Raw genomic sequence first — 13606 nt, forward strand, 5'->3', positions numbered from 1 at the left:
TAGTAAAACAGCGGATTTTTCCTGTTACCGGAAATTTTAAATATAGATTCGAGCCAGGATGATATATTTATAAAAAAAAACTATTTGCGTTTTTTGAATAAAAAAATTCTCCAAATTTTACCGCGTTTTGTGTGTGAACTTTTTTAACAACTGTGAAAAAGTAGTACCATTTTTTTAAATAACTTTCAATGGTATATTCGACTATGCTAGGGCCATTTTGATATTTGCAAAAAACGTAAAAAAGTTATAGCCCTAATGTACATATATAAAAATATGTTGCTTCTAAACTGAGGTAATCATTATCATTATAAACCATATCAAATAATTAACTAAAAACTTACATATTAACAGATATAAGAAATACTTAAAAAACAAAGGATTTAGAAAGTTTGTATCTTTTGTAAAATTTGTGAAAAGGTACTTGATACCTTTGCACATTAAGCTAATGACATACTAATTCTATATAATATTTTCAATACTAATTAAACGAATGATAATCGTAAGTTGCAATAAATTTAAATAAATATTTGTTTCTATTAATTTCAAAAATTATTTACAATTGATATATTTTATAGTTAAACAATAAAAATACTGAAATTTTCAGGAATACGGTTATACATAATTTGTTTTTCCACAAATATGGCACGTCTATTAACAATGTTCCTCTTTTATTTACTCGTATTAATGATATAGTTTACGTCTTTGAATATTTTTCAAACTAATTGTTAGTATAGCAGCCACAAATGCTGAGGCACCCTGTAATCAAAGTAAGAATTATAAATAAATTTAATTGCTATTATATGATCTCTTGTACAAACCTCTAGTCCAACTAATGTCCAATCAGATATTTCTTCAATTCTTTGATTTATTGAATACATATCCGTTAGCTTGGTAACACAGCCCGTGGTAAATAGATTCGTTTCAATTGTATTGTTGCTGTTAAGATAACAACTTAGTGGTATTGCGAGATCAGCTGATGTATAGTCATTTGGTCCAAATTTACCGCAACATTCATACTGAAAGAAAAAAAAAGGATTTTTATTTTTATAAATTCTCGTTGATAAAAAACTACAAAAGTTGAAAATAAAAATGTTTTAAAAATATTTAATGTAACCTGTTAAATGATACCCACGTTTTTTAAACCAGTGCAAAATGTGCGATTTCAATTCTGTAGATTTCGTGAAGGATTTAACCCTGTAATCCACAAGAGTGCCTCAAGGCATGTATTATAAAACACCGATTATCTCAAAAAGTAATTATATTTATTTTTTTTTAATTTACGGTGACTTTAGTTACATATTTGTTAACATTTAAATCGACTTTTAATTTTTGTTTTGTCAGCTGTTTGCAAAATTATGACATCACTCACAATGTCATAATTTTAGCACGTGAAATTTTGTATGTGATTGTTTTTTTAAATCAAAGTTTTACTAACTTATAGTAATGGTAAAATATTCTTCTTTCAGTCTATGAATTTGTAAAACAAAAACAAAAAGTGTGTTGAGAACGCAAAAGGAGTGGCTCAGAGCACTGTTGCGGTTTGCGGATAAATTTATCGGCGTGTTATATTTCATATTTTTTTACTTTTAATTTTATCTGCCTTGACTCAGTTCTTACTTTACAAGAAGATCCACAGGCAAAAAATGGCGAAAATGCAAAACATACAGTTAATGACGTCCGTTATGGCAATATCGACCACTTTCCAATCTCGTTAGGCAAAATAGATGGTGCAAACTATGCAAAAAGTCTCAAACGCGGTGTGTTTGCTCAAAATGCGATCTTCATTTATGCTGCTCAAATGCCAAAAATTGTTTTTATGAGTACATCGTAAGAAGTAAAACATATTTTCTTATTTTTTGTATCTTTTTCATTAGTTTTTCAATAAAATCGTATCATAATTAATGTTTACATCTTATTGTTTTTTACACCAAAACAATGCCCTGAGGCACTCTTTACCTTTTTGTACCTAAACTTAATTTGTAAATTTATTTCTTATGGCTGTTCTGAGTTTATTGGGTCATAATTACCCTAAACAATTATTCGACAAATTTTTTTTAGAATTTTAAAGTTTGCTCAATTTTAAATATAACAAAGAATAAATAGATATACGCTGATCATTTGTCAACAATCACAGAAGTATAACTCTTTTAATTCATCGGGTTATTTTTAGACAGGCAGTTCAAAGCTTTTAAAGTCAAATGAATTGGTTTGATAGGTCTAATTATGTTGATAATTTTTATATAGTTGCTCCGGTCATTTAATGTTCAATTAATTAATTAATTAATTAAAATGATGGAGAGCGACAACTGTTTTTAGTTGATAGCAGCTGTTTTGTACATTATCCATCATCTATAATTGTTTCTGTTATTTGGTTTCGCTTGAAAGACTTAATGTTTTTATGATTCTCGATACGATTTTATGTAACTTACAATTGGCTAATTCGTTTGCTTGCTAGTGTTTAATATTTTTAATAGCTTTAGCAATTTTCAATACAAAAAGTAAAACAAAATATTGGAAAACAGTAAAACTAGCTAGCTTTGCCCATTGGGATCACATTTGGTTCTAGGCTGGTGAAAGGCTTATATGTCATATTCAAAACAACAAAATAGTATTTATCAAGCTTAGCCTTTAATTGAGTGATGTTTTTTCATTAATGGTTAATGAGCAGACGAAATTTACTTTTTTCCATTTTTTCCTCAAGTCGCGAGCTATTCTGCTATTTGCGAAACATTGCAGTAATGTTTTTATTTCATGTCAATCAAATTTGAATTTTCAGTAACTACAAGAGATAAATAGCACAAGCAACTATGTTTTGTAGAAGGCTTAAGGAAGAGTTTATACAGTTTACATGTCTGAGTTACCCTAATTTGAGACCCCACAATGCGACTCCTGATGGGTCTGTGAGGTGCGTCGCAAAAACTAAAACTTAAATACTCCTCTTACACCTATGTGAAATTTCATGTCAATCGTATCAACAAGTTAGATATGGAAGATTCAAATACTTTGATACTGTCCCATTGTAAGTTGTTCTATTTGCATTTAAAAAGTGGTGAATGAGGATATATAGTATAAGTTTGTTATTCCGTTTGTAACATTGTAAAATATTCATTATTCATCTGAAACCCAACAAAGTACAAACAAACTTCACACAAAACTGTTTATTATACTTCTAAGCAATTTGGTATTGAAAATTAGAAAAATTGGTCTAGTGTATCCAAAGTTACGAACCAAAATGTAAGGAAATCTCAAATGTTTCAAAAATATTTTCCGCTCTCTATATGCCAGATAATACAAACTCTGTAGAATATAGTAAGAATTGGTTCATGATTTCTTCTACCAACCAAATGGACCTATGGTACATCAATGACTATTGAATATCAGTATCCATAGAAAATTCAGCAATAGTAAGTTTCATGTAAAAATAAATCACAAAACGAGATTTTTTATCGGTTCATACATAACTTAATACGCATAAATAAGGAAATATTTTGATCCAATCGGTTAACCAATTACCATGATATTCTTATGATCGCTAATTATATCAATTACATAGGGCAACAAAATCGAAACAATTTTGGAGGCTTTTTAAACCACTACACAATTTTGATGTATTGCGGTTCCAGTAGTACAAAAATGTGTAAAATTTTGAAATTCTATGGATAGATTTTATTTAAATTTTTTTAATTGTGAATTTTTCAAATGTTTCTCCACATAATTTATGATTACTCAAAAATGGTTAGTCCGATATTATCGAAGTAAACTTAGACATGTTCAAATTTACATAACCTTTAATCCGGTTGTATATTGAATTTTAATCGGCTCAGTAGTTTCGGAATTATAATAACAAATTGAATGAAAAAATACATTTTTTACTTGAAAATAGCAAATTTTTGTATTTTAAAAAACTCAGGAAAAATCGAAAAAGGCAGAACTTGTTCAGATTTATTACTTTGTCGCAAAGCCTCATATAATACCAACAAAATGAGATACCGAAGATAAAACATTTTCCCCATGCTATGAACAAATTTTTACATATATGTTACGTTTTAATCGGCTCTGTAGTTTCGGAGTTATAATAACAAATTGAAGCAAAAATATATTTTTTATGTAAAAATATCCAATTATTTTGTTTTAAAAAAAATCATAAAAAATCGAAAACGGCAGAAATTGTTTGGATTTATTGCTTTATCGCAAAGCCACATGTAATAGGAACAAAATTAGATATAGATCATAAAAATCGATGGATTATTTTCGAATTTATTCACAATTAAGTGAATTTGCTTATTTTCTGGAAATTGTGTGTGCGTACAAGCGTGTACTTTGAGTGTAAATTTTACATGTGTTTTGTTTTTGTTACAATAACAAAACACATGTAAAATTTACACTCAAAGAACATTTTGTTGCTACTATATGTGGGTTTGTGATAAAGCAATAAACATGAACAATTTCTGCCGTTTTCGATTTTTCATGATTTTTTTAAAACAAAAAAATCTATCCATAAAATTTAAAAATTTTACCATTTTTGTACTTAGGTAACCATGATGCATCAAATCTATATAGTGGTTAGTGAAGCTTTTTTTTTGCTGTTGACCTGTGTTATTAATTTTTAAATTAGATAACATTTTTAAATATTTAAAATTACACTATGAGACAAAAAAGACTAAAGTAGAAATACCTGGAAAGTAATACTATTTTTCTGATAGGCTTTATCGAGTACAATAAGAATATGTTTTTCAAATTTGCAAAACACCTCCAAAATCTTGAGTTACGGGTAAAAAATTTTGTTTTAGTAAAATCTTTAATAACTTTGTCAATTTCCAATAGATTTTTAAAAGCAATATCGCGTTTTACGCATATATAAACTTATTTTTTAAATCAATGCATAAATAGTACGGTTCCTTTATAAAATACTATGTAAAATCTTCTTCAAAGTTGGAAAATGGTGAAAAAATAAAAACAAAAATATGTTTACTGAAGAAATGCACTAAAATTTTGTCAAAATACTTAAATAATATATATACCATTTTTCTTCAGTTTCTTCTTTTTTAAATCCGTTTAGAAAATTAAAATCGATTGAGAATCAGCTTAGTTAATGGCTTATAAGTGCTTAAAGGTATGAAAAACCGGTTTTTTACCTGTAACTTAAGATTTTGGAGGTGTTTTGCAAATTTCAAAGACAGATTCTTGTTATACTCGACATCACCTTCCAGAAGAATTGTATCACTTTCCAGGTATTATTTTTTGTCGCATAGTGTTATTTATCTTTAATTTAAACTTGTTTTCCTAACAATATTACTAATATTGAATAAAACAAACTTAAATACGTTATCCCATTCCATTAGTTGGCGCTAAGCCTGAATAAGAAATACTGAATAAGGCTATTCTAGTATAGTTTCTGTAATTCTCATTATATTTAGATGTAGGGTATTTAAGATTCGGCACAGCTCTCTAACTTATTTTATAATCGGTTTTACTAAATAACAGTACGTACACCTACGAACATTGAAGTATGTACTTACCTTTATTTCATACATCGCCATTTTAAAATCATTTGCCATATTGGAATTCCACACAAGATTAATTATTTCATTGGCAATATTACTAAAATTAACTGGATCCAAAAATATCATAGCTATTTGACCCAACAGCAAAAGTAACATTACTATGGTGTACTGCAGATAGAGCGAGAGAAAAGAGAAATTCAGAGACATCATAATAATGTGACATCCATCGGAAACTTACTATCCAGGTAACACGAATTGAATTGCGTGTAATGCCACAGCATCCCAAAATACTGTTCAAAAATAGAATGGAACTCAGAACAATTCCAACTATACATGGTATTTTAATAGCTTCACTTCCATTGAATTCAATTAGAGCATACGTACAAGCGGAGAGTGTTAAAACTCCAAATATCTAAAGTTAAAAAATACACACATATTCTATAAATATTTCTAAATGCTTGCACACAGTTACATATTAGAAATGATTTATTATTTATTTGCTCATTTGAAATTTGTAATCATCTTTATGATCAATAATGATCATTTCAGAAACTTGACTAAACTCACACAACATAGAATATTTAATATAAATAGTGTAAACTTTAATGTTGATGATCCACAACTCATTTTATTTTTCGTTGAAAACAAATATTAATTAATAAATGTCGTGTTATTTAATTTATAAAAATCTATGTATTTATTTCTCTTCTTTACCGCACGGTTGTGTTTATGTTACTGGTCGTTCCAAAGCTAGACAATTCATCGTTTTATTTTCAGTTGTTATATTGAAATAATTTAAATCATAGCTTATAGAGTAATGCTAACAAATTATTTCGTTTGTTATTAGTTACTTGTCAAACTGATAAGAAAGAACTGCCCTATTCTACTAATTTAGATTCAGAAATATTGATTTTATGTTTTCTTTTTCCTTATTTATATAAATTCGTGCCAAGATAAATTATAATATTGAGCATCGATTCATTCATTGTATTTATATATTTTGTATTACTAATAATTTAAAAAATTTTGCTAAATGCTAATACAAAAAAAAACTATTATTTTCATACCTTCATAGATTTATTAATATATAATTACACAGTTCAACAGCAAAAAAGGCTTCACTAACCATTATATAGATTTGATGCATCATGGTTACCTAAGTACAAAAATGGTAAAATTTTTTAATTCTAGGATAGATTTTTTTTAAAATTTTTTTTTTTTTTTAAATTGTGAATTTTGTTAGATGTTTCTCCACATAATTTATGATAACTTAAAAAGGGTTAGACCGATATTATTAAAGTAAACTTAGAAAAGTTCAAATTTACATAGCTTTTAATCTGTTAATATATTGCATTTTAATAAATCGAAAAAAATCGAAAACTACAAAACTTGTTCAAGTTTATTACTTTATCGATCATACACATCGATTGATTCTTTTCGAATTTATTCATAATTAAGTGAATTCGCTCATTTTCACAAAAATTAACTTTTTTGTTTGATATACATAAAATTGAGTAGTTAATGTTCTTCTTCCTATTGATTGAATATTGAAAATATTTTCCCCATGCTATGTACAAATTTTCACATATATATTGCGTTTCCATCGGCTCAGTAGTTTCGGAGTTATAATAAGCAAAAAAATATATTTTTTAAATTGTTTAAATTTATTGCTTTATTGTAAAACCACACGTAATAGGAACAAAATGAGGTATCGATCATAAAAATCGATGGATTATTTTCGAATTTATTCACAATTAAGTGAATTCGCTTATGTTCAGAAAATTGTACGTGTACTTTGAGTGTAAATTTTACATGTGTTTTGTTATTGTAACAAAAACAAAAAATCTAAGTTTACTTCCATAATATCGGTCTAACCCTTTTTGAGGGGTGCCTCGATAGAACAGTCGATAGTGTGCTGAACTATTACTCTGAGGGTTGCGGGTTCGATTCCCGCCAGAGCCTCTGGTTGTAACTGCAGACAAGCAAAACGCTTCGCAGTTTGTGTTTTTTTTTTTTTTTTTAAAAAGTTATCATAAATTATGTGTAAAAAAAAACATTGAACCAAATTCACAATTTTAGAAGAAAAAAAATTTTAAAAAAAATCTATACATAGAATTAAAAAATTTTACCTTTTTTGTACTACTGGAACAACATTACATAAAAATTGTATAGCCTCCAAAATTTTTTCGATTTTGTTGCCCTGTGTTATCTTTGATATATCAATATTTAAAACCTTAAGGTTTTTAAGGGAAGAACTAGAGGCGAAGGTGAGAGAGAAACAAAACAGAATCAAATTACATTGACTAATATATCGTTACCTTAATATAGAAACGCCCTAACTCGATTTTTTTTTCTTCAAAATTTAGTTTTTGAATTTTTCTATGTCTTAAAAATATCTAGTTATAAATAAAGTATTATGTGCTTAAAATTAACTGAATTTACCATCAATATTATACATCTACAATACATTAATAAAAACTAATAATTAGTTTAAATCTATTTTTGATTTATAGAATGGGGCACATGTTTTACCTTTTGTTGTTTTACTCATAGTGAAAGATATGGCAAACTAGCTCGACATTGCTAACGTCATGTTTAACAATCTGTTATAAATAGCAAGTACACTGAACAAATACAATGGTTTTCGCTTATAAAATTGTCGCAATTCTATTGCTTTGAATTTTGTTTTCATTATACCATCCATCATATGCGGTAATGAATCATATAATGGGGTTCCATTATTTTTTATTCTAGAAATAATAATTAGAATTCGATTTTATGGCTTAAATTAAATATGTTCTCTTCTTTTTAAATATGTGTGTATATTTCAATAGTTGTAGGAATACCACTCAAACGATGAATATTGATGTTTGAATAAGGTTTTCATTTCCATTAGATTTGTGCTTTATAAGTCCCCATCCATACTGTGAAACATTTGCTGCAAAACATTTGAGTTTGTTGATGAAAGGGGAAAGAGGAATGGTAAAGGGTACTCTGTTTCATGTACATGAAGTTTTTGTTGAGTATGTCATCCACATTTATTCGTTCATATTCGTTCTGTACAGAAATGTCAAAAACTGAAAAGCAAAAACTTCACTGTGTGGACACGAATGTAGTTTTAAAGAAGAATTTAAAAATGTTTTGCAGCAAATGTTTCACAGTGTGGACCGGGACTAAGTAGTTCAATTCAATGGTCGTTCCTTTCAGTACAAAGTAGGAAATTCTCTACGAGTTGTTAAGTTTTCCTTAATTAATTTGCCACGTAAAAAACATAAAGCAGCCATGTTATATATCAATTGATAGAGGATGTGGTCTACTTTTCAAAAATGTATATATCTTTTGAAAATTAAAAAATTCATGGAATACTTTTTTGAAAAATATGACAAAAAATGTTTTTATTGAATTTTTGCATAGATACAAATTATTCAAATTGAAATTAATTTTTTTTATGAATAGTTTTTTAGTGAAATTTTACAGTTATTCAGAATTTTCTATTTAAAATGGAAAAATAAAAATAAATTTTGAAATTTATTTACAGCAATCCCACAATTCCCAAAATGGGAATTTTTAGTTTTGGCTATAATATGGCTATACCAGGCTATACCATACCAGGGTCGGGGTTATCGGAGCCCTTTACAAAATAATTAAAAACATATTGGGCCATCTAAAATCAGTTACTATATTTTGTTATCGAATATGCGATTTGAGAATTTTTGCCCTAAATTTGAATTTTACATAAAAAATATACATTTTTTGAATGGACCTGGACCCCTCAGTATCAGTACAATTTTAATTTTTTTTTTCATTTAAAATATTTGATGAAAATTTATCTTTCAAAAAGTATAAATTATACATCTTCTAAGAATTTTTTTGCGATAACTTAAAAAGAAAAAAATTACTTTTTTCCCAACAAAATTAGCGAAAAATCGCCTTTTTAATTTTTTTAACCCTTATGTGTGTGACAGGGTACCCTTTTTAAAATTTAATTGCCACTTTCTTTGTATGCAGAATAGGCTCTTGAAACTCTTTGAGAACTCATAACTTTTTGTTATATTTATTTTTTACAATGGACACTTTAGTATCTCTACTTGGGTGCGAGTGGTAAATCATTTTATATTTTACACCCTTAACATAGTGACAAATTATATGGAAAATATTACTCATACGCTCATAACACAATACTGAGTAGTCTTTCTACTTGCTGAATTTATTTGGGTACTGTGTATATAAATGGAAATCCGCATTTATTGAATTGACGTTAGGCTAAACATAAATATTTTTTTTGCATATCATAACATGGAGCATTTGTATATACATATTTGTGACCAATTTTTAATAGGGGACATTCAAATATTTTTCCAAATTTAACACATTTTATTTCGAAATTTCGGATTTAGCATATTCGTTCTAATATTCCATGCAGGGAATTCCCAACGGAATTCAGTTATATATATGCTAGTACGTTTTGAATATGTCATATAAGCTTTTTTCCAGCCTCGGAACAAGAAATGTTAAAAGCCTATAATTCGCATTTTTGGAATTTAAAAAATTTTTGTTTGGGAATTATGGGATTATTTTCAACAAAATGTATTACGTTATCTGCAGTTGGTTATACCCCTAATGGTTAGCTATGAAACAAAATGAATTGTAACTTATCTGTCTACATACATATATTACAAAGAAGGATAAAAGTATTAAATATCGATTTATTCATTTTACAAAATATATATTTCGAAGTATAGGCTATAAAACTTGCTCACATTGTTCAAACACAGAAAAAAGAAATTCATAGTTGGAATGAATTTTTTAATAAATAAATATTATCAATCGGACATGACTTTTTGCAGCTCTTGTCATAAAGAATAACAATTGTGAACATATGTATAAAATCAAAAACATTTTCTCTTCAAGATCAAAATCGCAAAAAAATTTAAAAAAATCGATTTTTTTACATATTTTCCCTTGTTAAGGTCCATAGCTAGCAAAACGTTCAAACTTCCAGGAAATAATAAACTACAAAAATGTACCTAGGAATGATTCTTAGAGCTTATGTAGCCGCGATAGTGAAAAATTTAATACCCTACACCAAGTAAATGAGCAAAAACATTTTTCTTTAAAAATTTAAATAATTTATATTCGTGTTTGATTTTCGGAAGTGGGCTTTATATGGGAGATATGACTAATTATGGACCGATCACCATGAAATTAGGTCGTGTGATTTATGTCTATATGAAAATTATATAAATTGAATTTTATGTGTATACCAACATTTTTAAGAGATTTTTGCTAGTTAAAGTGATTTTCGGAAGAGGGCCTTATATGGGAGCTAAGACTAATTATGGACCGATTATCATAAAATAAGGTGACATGATTTGAGAGGAATTTGTGTAGATTCTTATATGAACTAAACATTTATCACGGATAAAGTCCAATTTCGGGAGGACATTTGTATGGGGCCAATATAATTGTATGTACTAAATTTTATAGAAATATTTCAAAATTGCGACCTGTACTTTGCGCACAAGGTTTACATGGACAGCCAGCCAGCCGACTCTCGTCTTCACTATAAGACAGGCATGGAAAACAAAAAACGTTAAGGTTTTAGAAAAAAGTTTAAGGTGTTAGACTAATATTTTTGGGCGTTACAAACATCTACACACACGCATAATACCCTCCCCACTATGGTGGTGTAGGGTATACAAATATTCATATTATGTTTTTACTGTTGATGGCCCTGGGGCCTATTTCACTAAACTACAATTCTACAAGTTTACAAGTTACAATTACAAGTCTAATTCTTACAAGTGCTGTTGAATTGTGTTTCATCAACATTTTCCCAACACTTGTAGGTTTTTGCACTTGTAAACTACAATTCCTACAATTACAAGTTCTTGTACATATATATTGTGATATTAATTTTACAATTCTTATTTATTTTTTTACTCAAAATGCAAAAATATCATATAAAAACGCAATATAACATATTTCAATAATATTTCTTATATAAAAAATATTTTTTAACCCGAATTTTTTTTCATTAAAAAAAAAAACAAAAAATTTTTTTTAAAATTTAAAAAACAAACATTTTTTTTTAAAAATTTACAAAAAATAAAATTTTTTTTTAAATTTAAAAAACAAAAATTTTTTTTAAAAATTTAAAAAAATAAATTTTACGTAAAACAAGTAAGAGTGCCATATTCGGCTATGCCGAATCTTATATACCCTTCACCTTTGTTGTGGATGCATTATTATTTTTTATAATTAGTATATATGTATGTACATTGCCCACTTTCAGCTTACAGCATTCTAAATTTATCAAGAACACAAAAAACAACGCCAAACGAAACAGAACACCAAAAGAAAAAACAAAAACAAAATACGCAAGGCAATGAAACCAACACACATCCAAACATACGTTTAATTGTATAAAAAACAACAACAATGCCAAAAGAAACAAAACACAAAAGAAAAACAAAATACGCAAAGCATGCACATTCAAACATACGATTTGTTGATTTTTTGTCAAAAAAACCAACACACAACCAAACAAACGTTTAGTTGTATAAAAAACAACAACAACGCCAAAAGAAACAAAACACAAAAAAAAACAAAATACGCAAAGCTGCACATACAAACATACGTTTTGTTGTTTTTTTTGTCAAAAAAACCAACACACAACCAAACAAACGTTTAGTTGTATAAAAAACAACAACAACGCCAAAGCAACAACCATACGTTTTGTTGCTTTTTTGTCAAAGCATGCAATACATTGTGTTTTTTGATGAAATTTTCAGAGGTTGTCTCGGATTTTTGCTCATATCTCCGTTATTTATGGACGGATTTTGCTGATTTTAAATAGCAAAATTCTCGAAAGTATGTCTGACAGAATTGTTGAAGATTTGGATCCCGGATATATCTGGGGCCTTCAGAAAATTGATTTCAACAGACAGACAGACAGACAGACGGACAGACAGACAGACAGACAGACAGACAGACAGACAGACAGACAGACAGACAGACAGACAGACAGACAGACAGACAGACAGACAGACAGACAGACAGACAGACAGACAGACAGACAGACAGACAGACAGACAGACAGACGGACATGGCTTAATCGACTCCGCTATCTATAAGGATCCAGAATATATATACTTTATAGGGTCGGAAATGAAAAATGTAGAAATTACAAACGGAATGACAAACTTATATATACCCTTCTCACGAAGCTGAAGGGTATAAAAATTTTAAATTTGTATTTTGAAGTTAGGTGGAGAAGAAAATTAGGTGGCATAACTTCTGTATATATGAAACCTATTTAATAGTAAACAAAATAAATAAATAAATAGTTACTTTAATATAGAAAGCCCCTAATTCGTGTTTTTTATAAGCCCAGATTTTTGATTATTTCGATAAATGGTCCAATCATATATCATATTTAACAAAAAAATTCGACTTAATATTAAAAATTTTGGATTTTGTGTTTATTTTACTAATTTTTATTAAAAAATAGTTAAAAATCGAATTTTATTTAAATTTATCATTCACTTGTAACTTGTAAAAATTTTTCTGAGGGTCTCCGTCGACCCTAAACTTTTTTTCTACAATTCTACAAGTTTACAAGTGCAAATTTAGTTTAGTGAAACAAAACCACTTGTAGAAGTATGACTTGTAGACTTGTGACTTGTAAAATTCACTTGTAGCTACAAATTTGTAATTGTATTTTGATGAAACGCAATTATTCACAAGTTCACAATTTTACAGGCAAAAACACTTGTAATTGTGAACTTGTAGCTTAGTGAAATAGGCCCCTGGTCTTTCAAATCACACTCTCTTAAGTTGTGGATCCAAATCGTAGCCCTAATCTGACTCTGATTCAAAATTCCGAACGGTTTGCAAGATATGAGCCTAATAAAATTATCACTTTTTTGCAAAAATGACACCGAGGCTCCAAATCTTTGGGGGCTCATAAAAAAGTGAATTACGTTGTGGTTTTTTTATCACGTAGTGGTGTCCGTATATGGTTATATTACCATGACTTAAAAAATTACACACAGTGTAATTAAACATCCATTAATATTAAAGCATTTTATCTGCTTAAA

General features: G+C 28.2%; 1 protein-coding gene across 1 annotated transcript; it reads right to left on the minus strand.

The window, feature by feature from the left end:
- Positions 1-508: 508 nt before the first annotated feature.
- Positions 509-6225, minus strand: Tsp42Eq (Tetraspanin 42Eq). The gene is made up of 5 exons (XM_065511819.1): positions 6072-6225; positions 5743-5916; positions 5520-5672; positions 819-1016; positions 509-756 (listed from the first exon to the last, which is right to left on the minus strand). The coding sequence occupies exons 1-5, from the start codon at positions 6129-6131 to the stop codon at positions 682-684; spliced, it is 660 nt and encodes a 219-aa protein (XP_065367891.1). The 5' UTR covers positions 6132-6225; the 3' UTR covers positions 509-681.
- Between the last annotated feature and the right edge of the window lie 7381 nt (positions 6226-13606).

This window comes from Calliphora vicina, chromosome 5 (genome assembly GCF_958450345.1).
Source record: "Calliphora vicina chromosome 5, idCalVici1.1, whole genome shotgun sequence".
NCBI lineage: Eukaryota > Metazoa > Arthropoda > Insecta > Diptera > Calliphoridae > Calliphora > Calliphora vicina.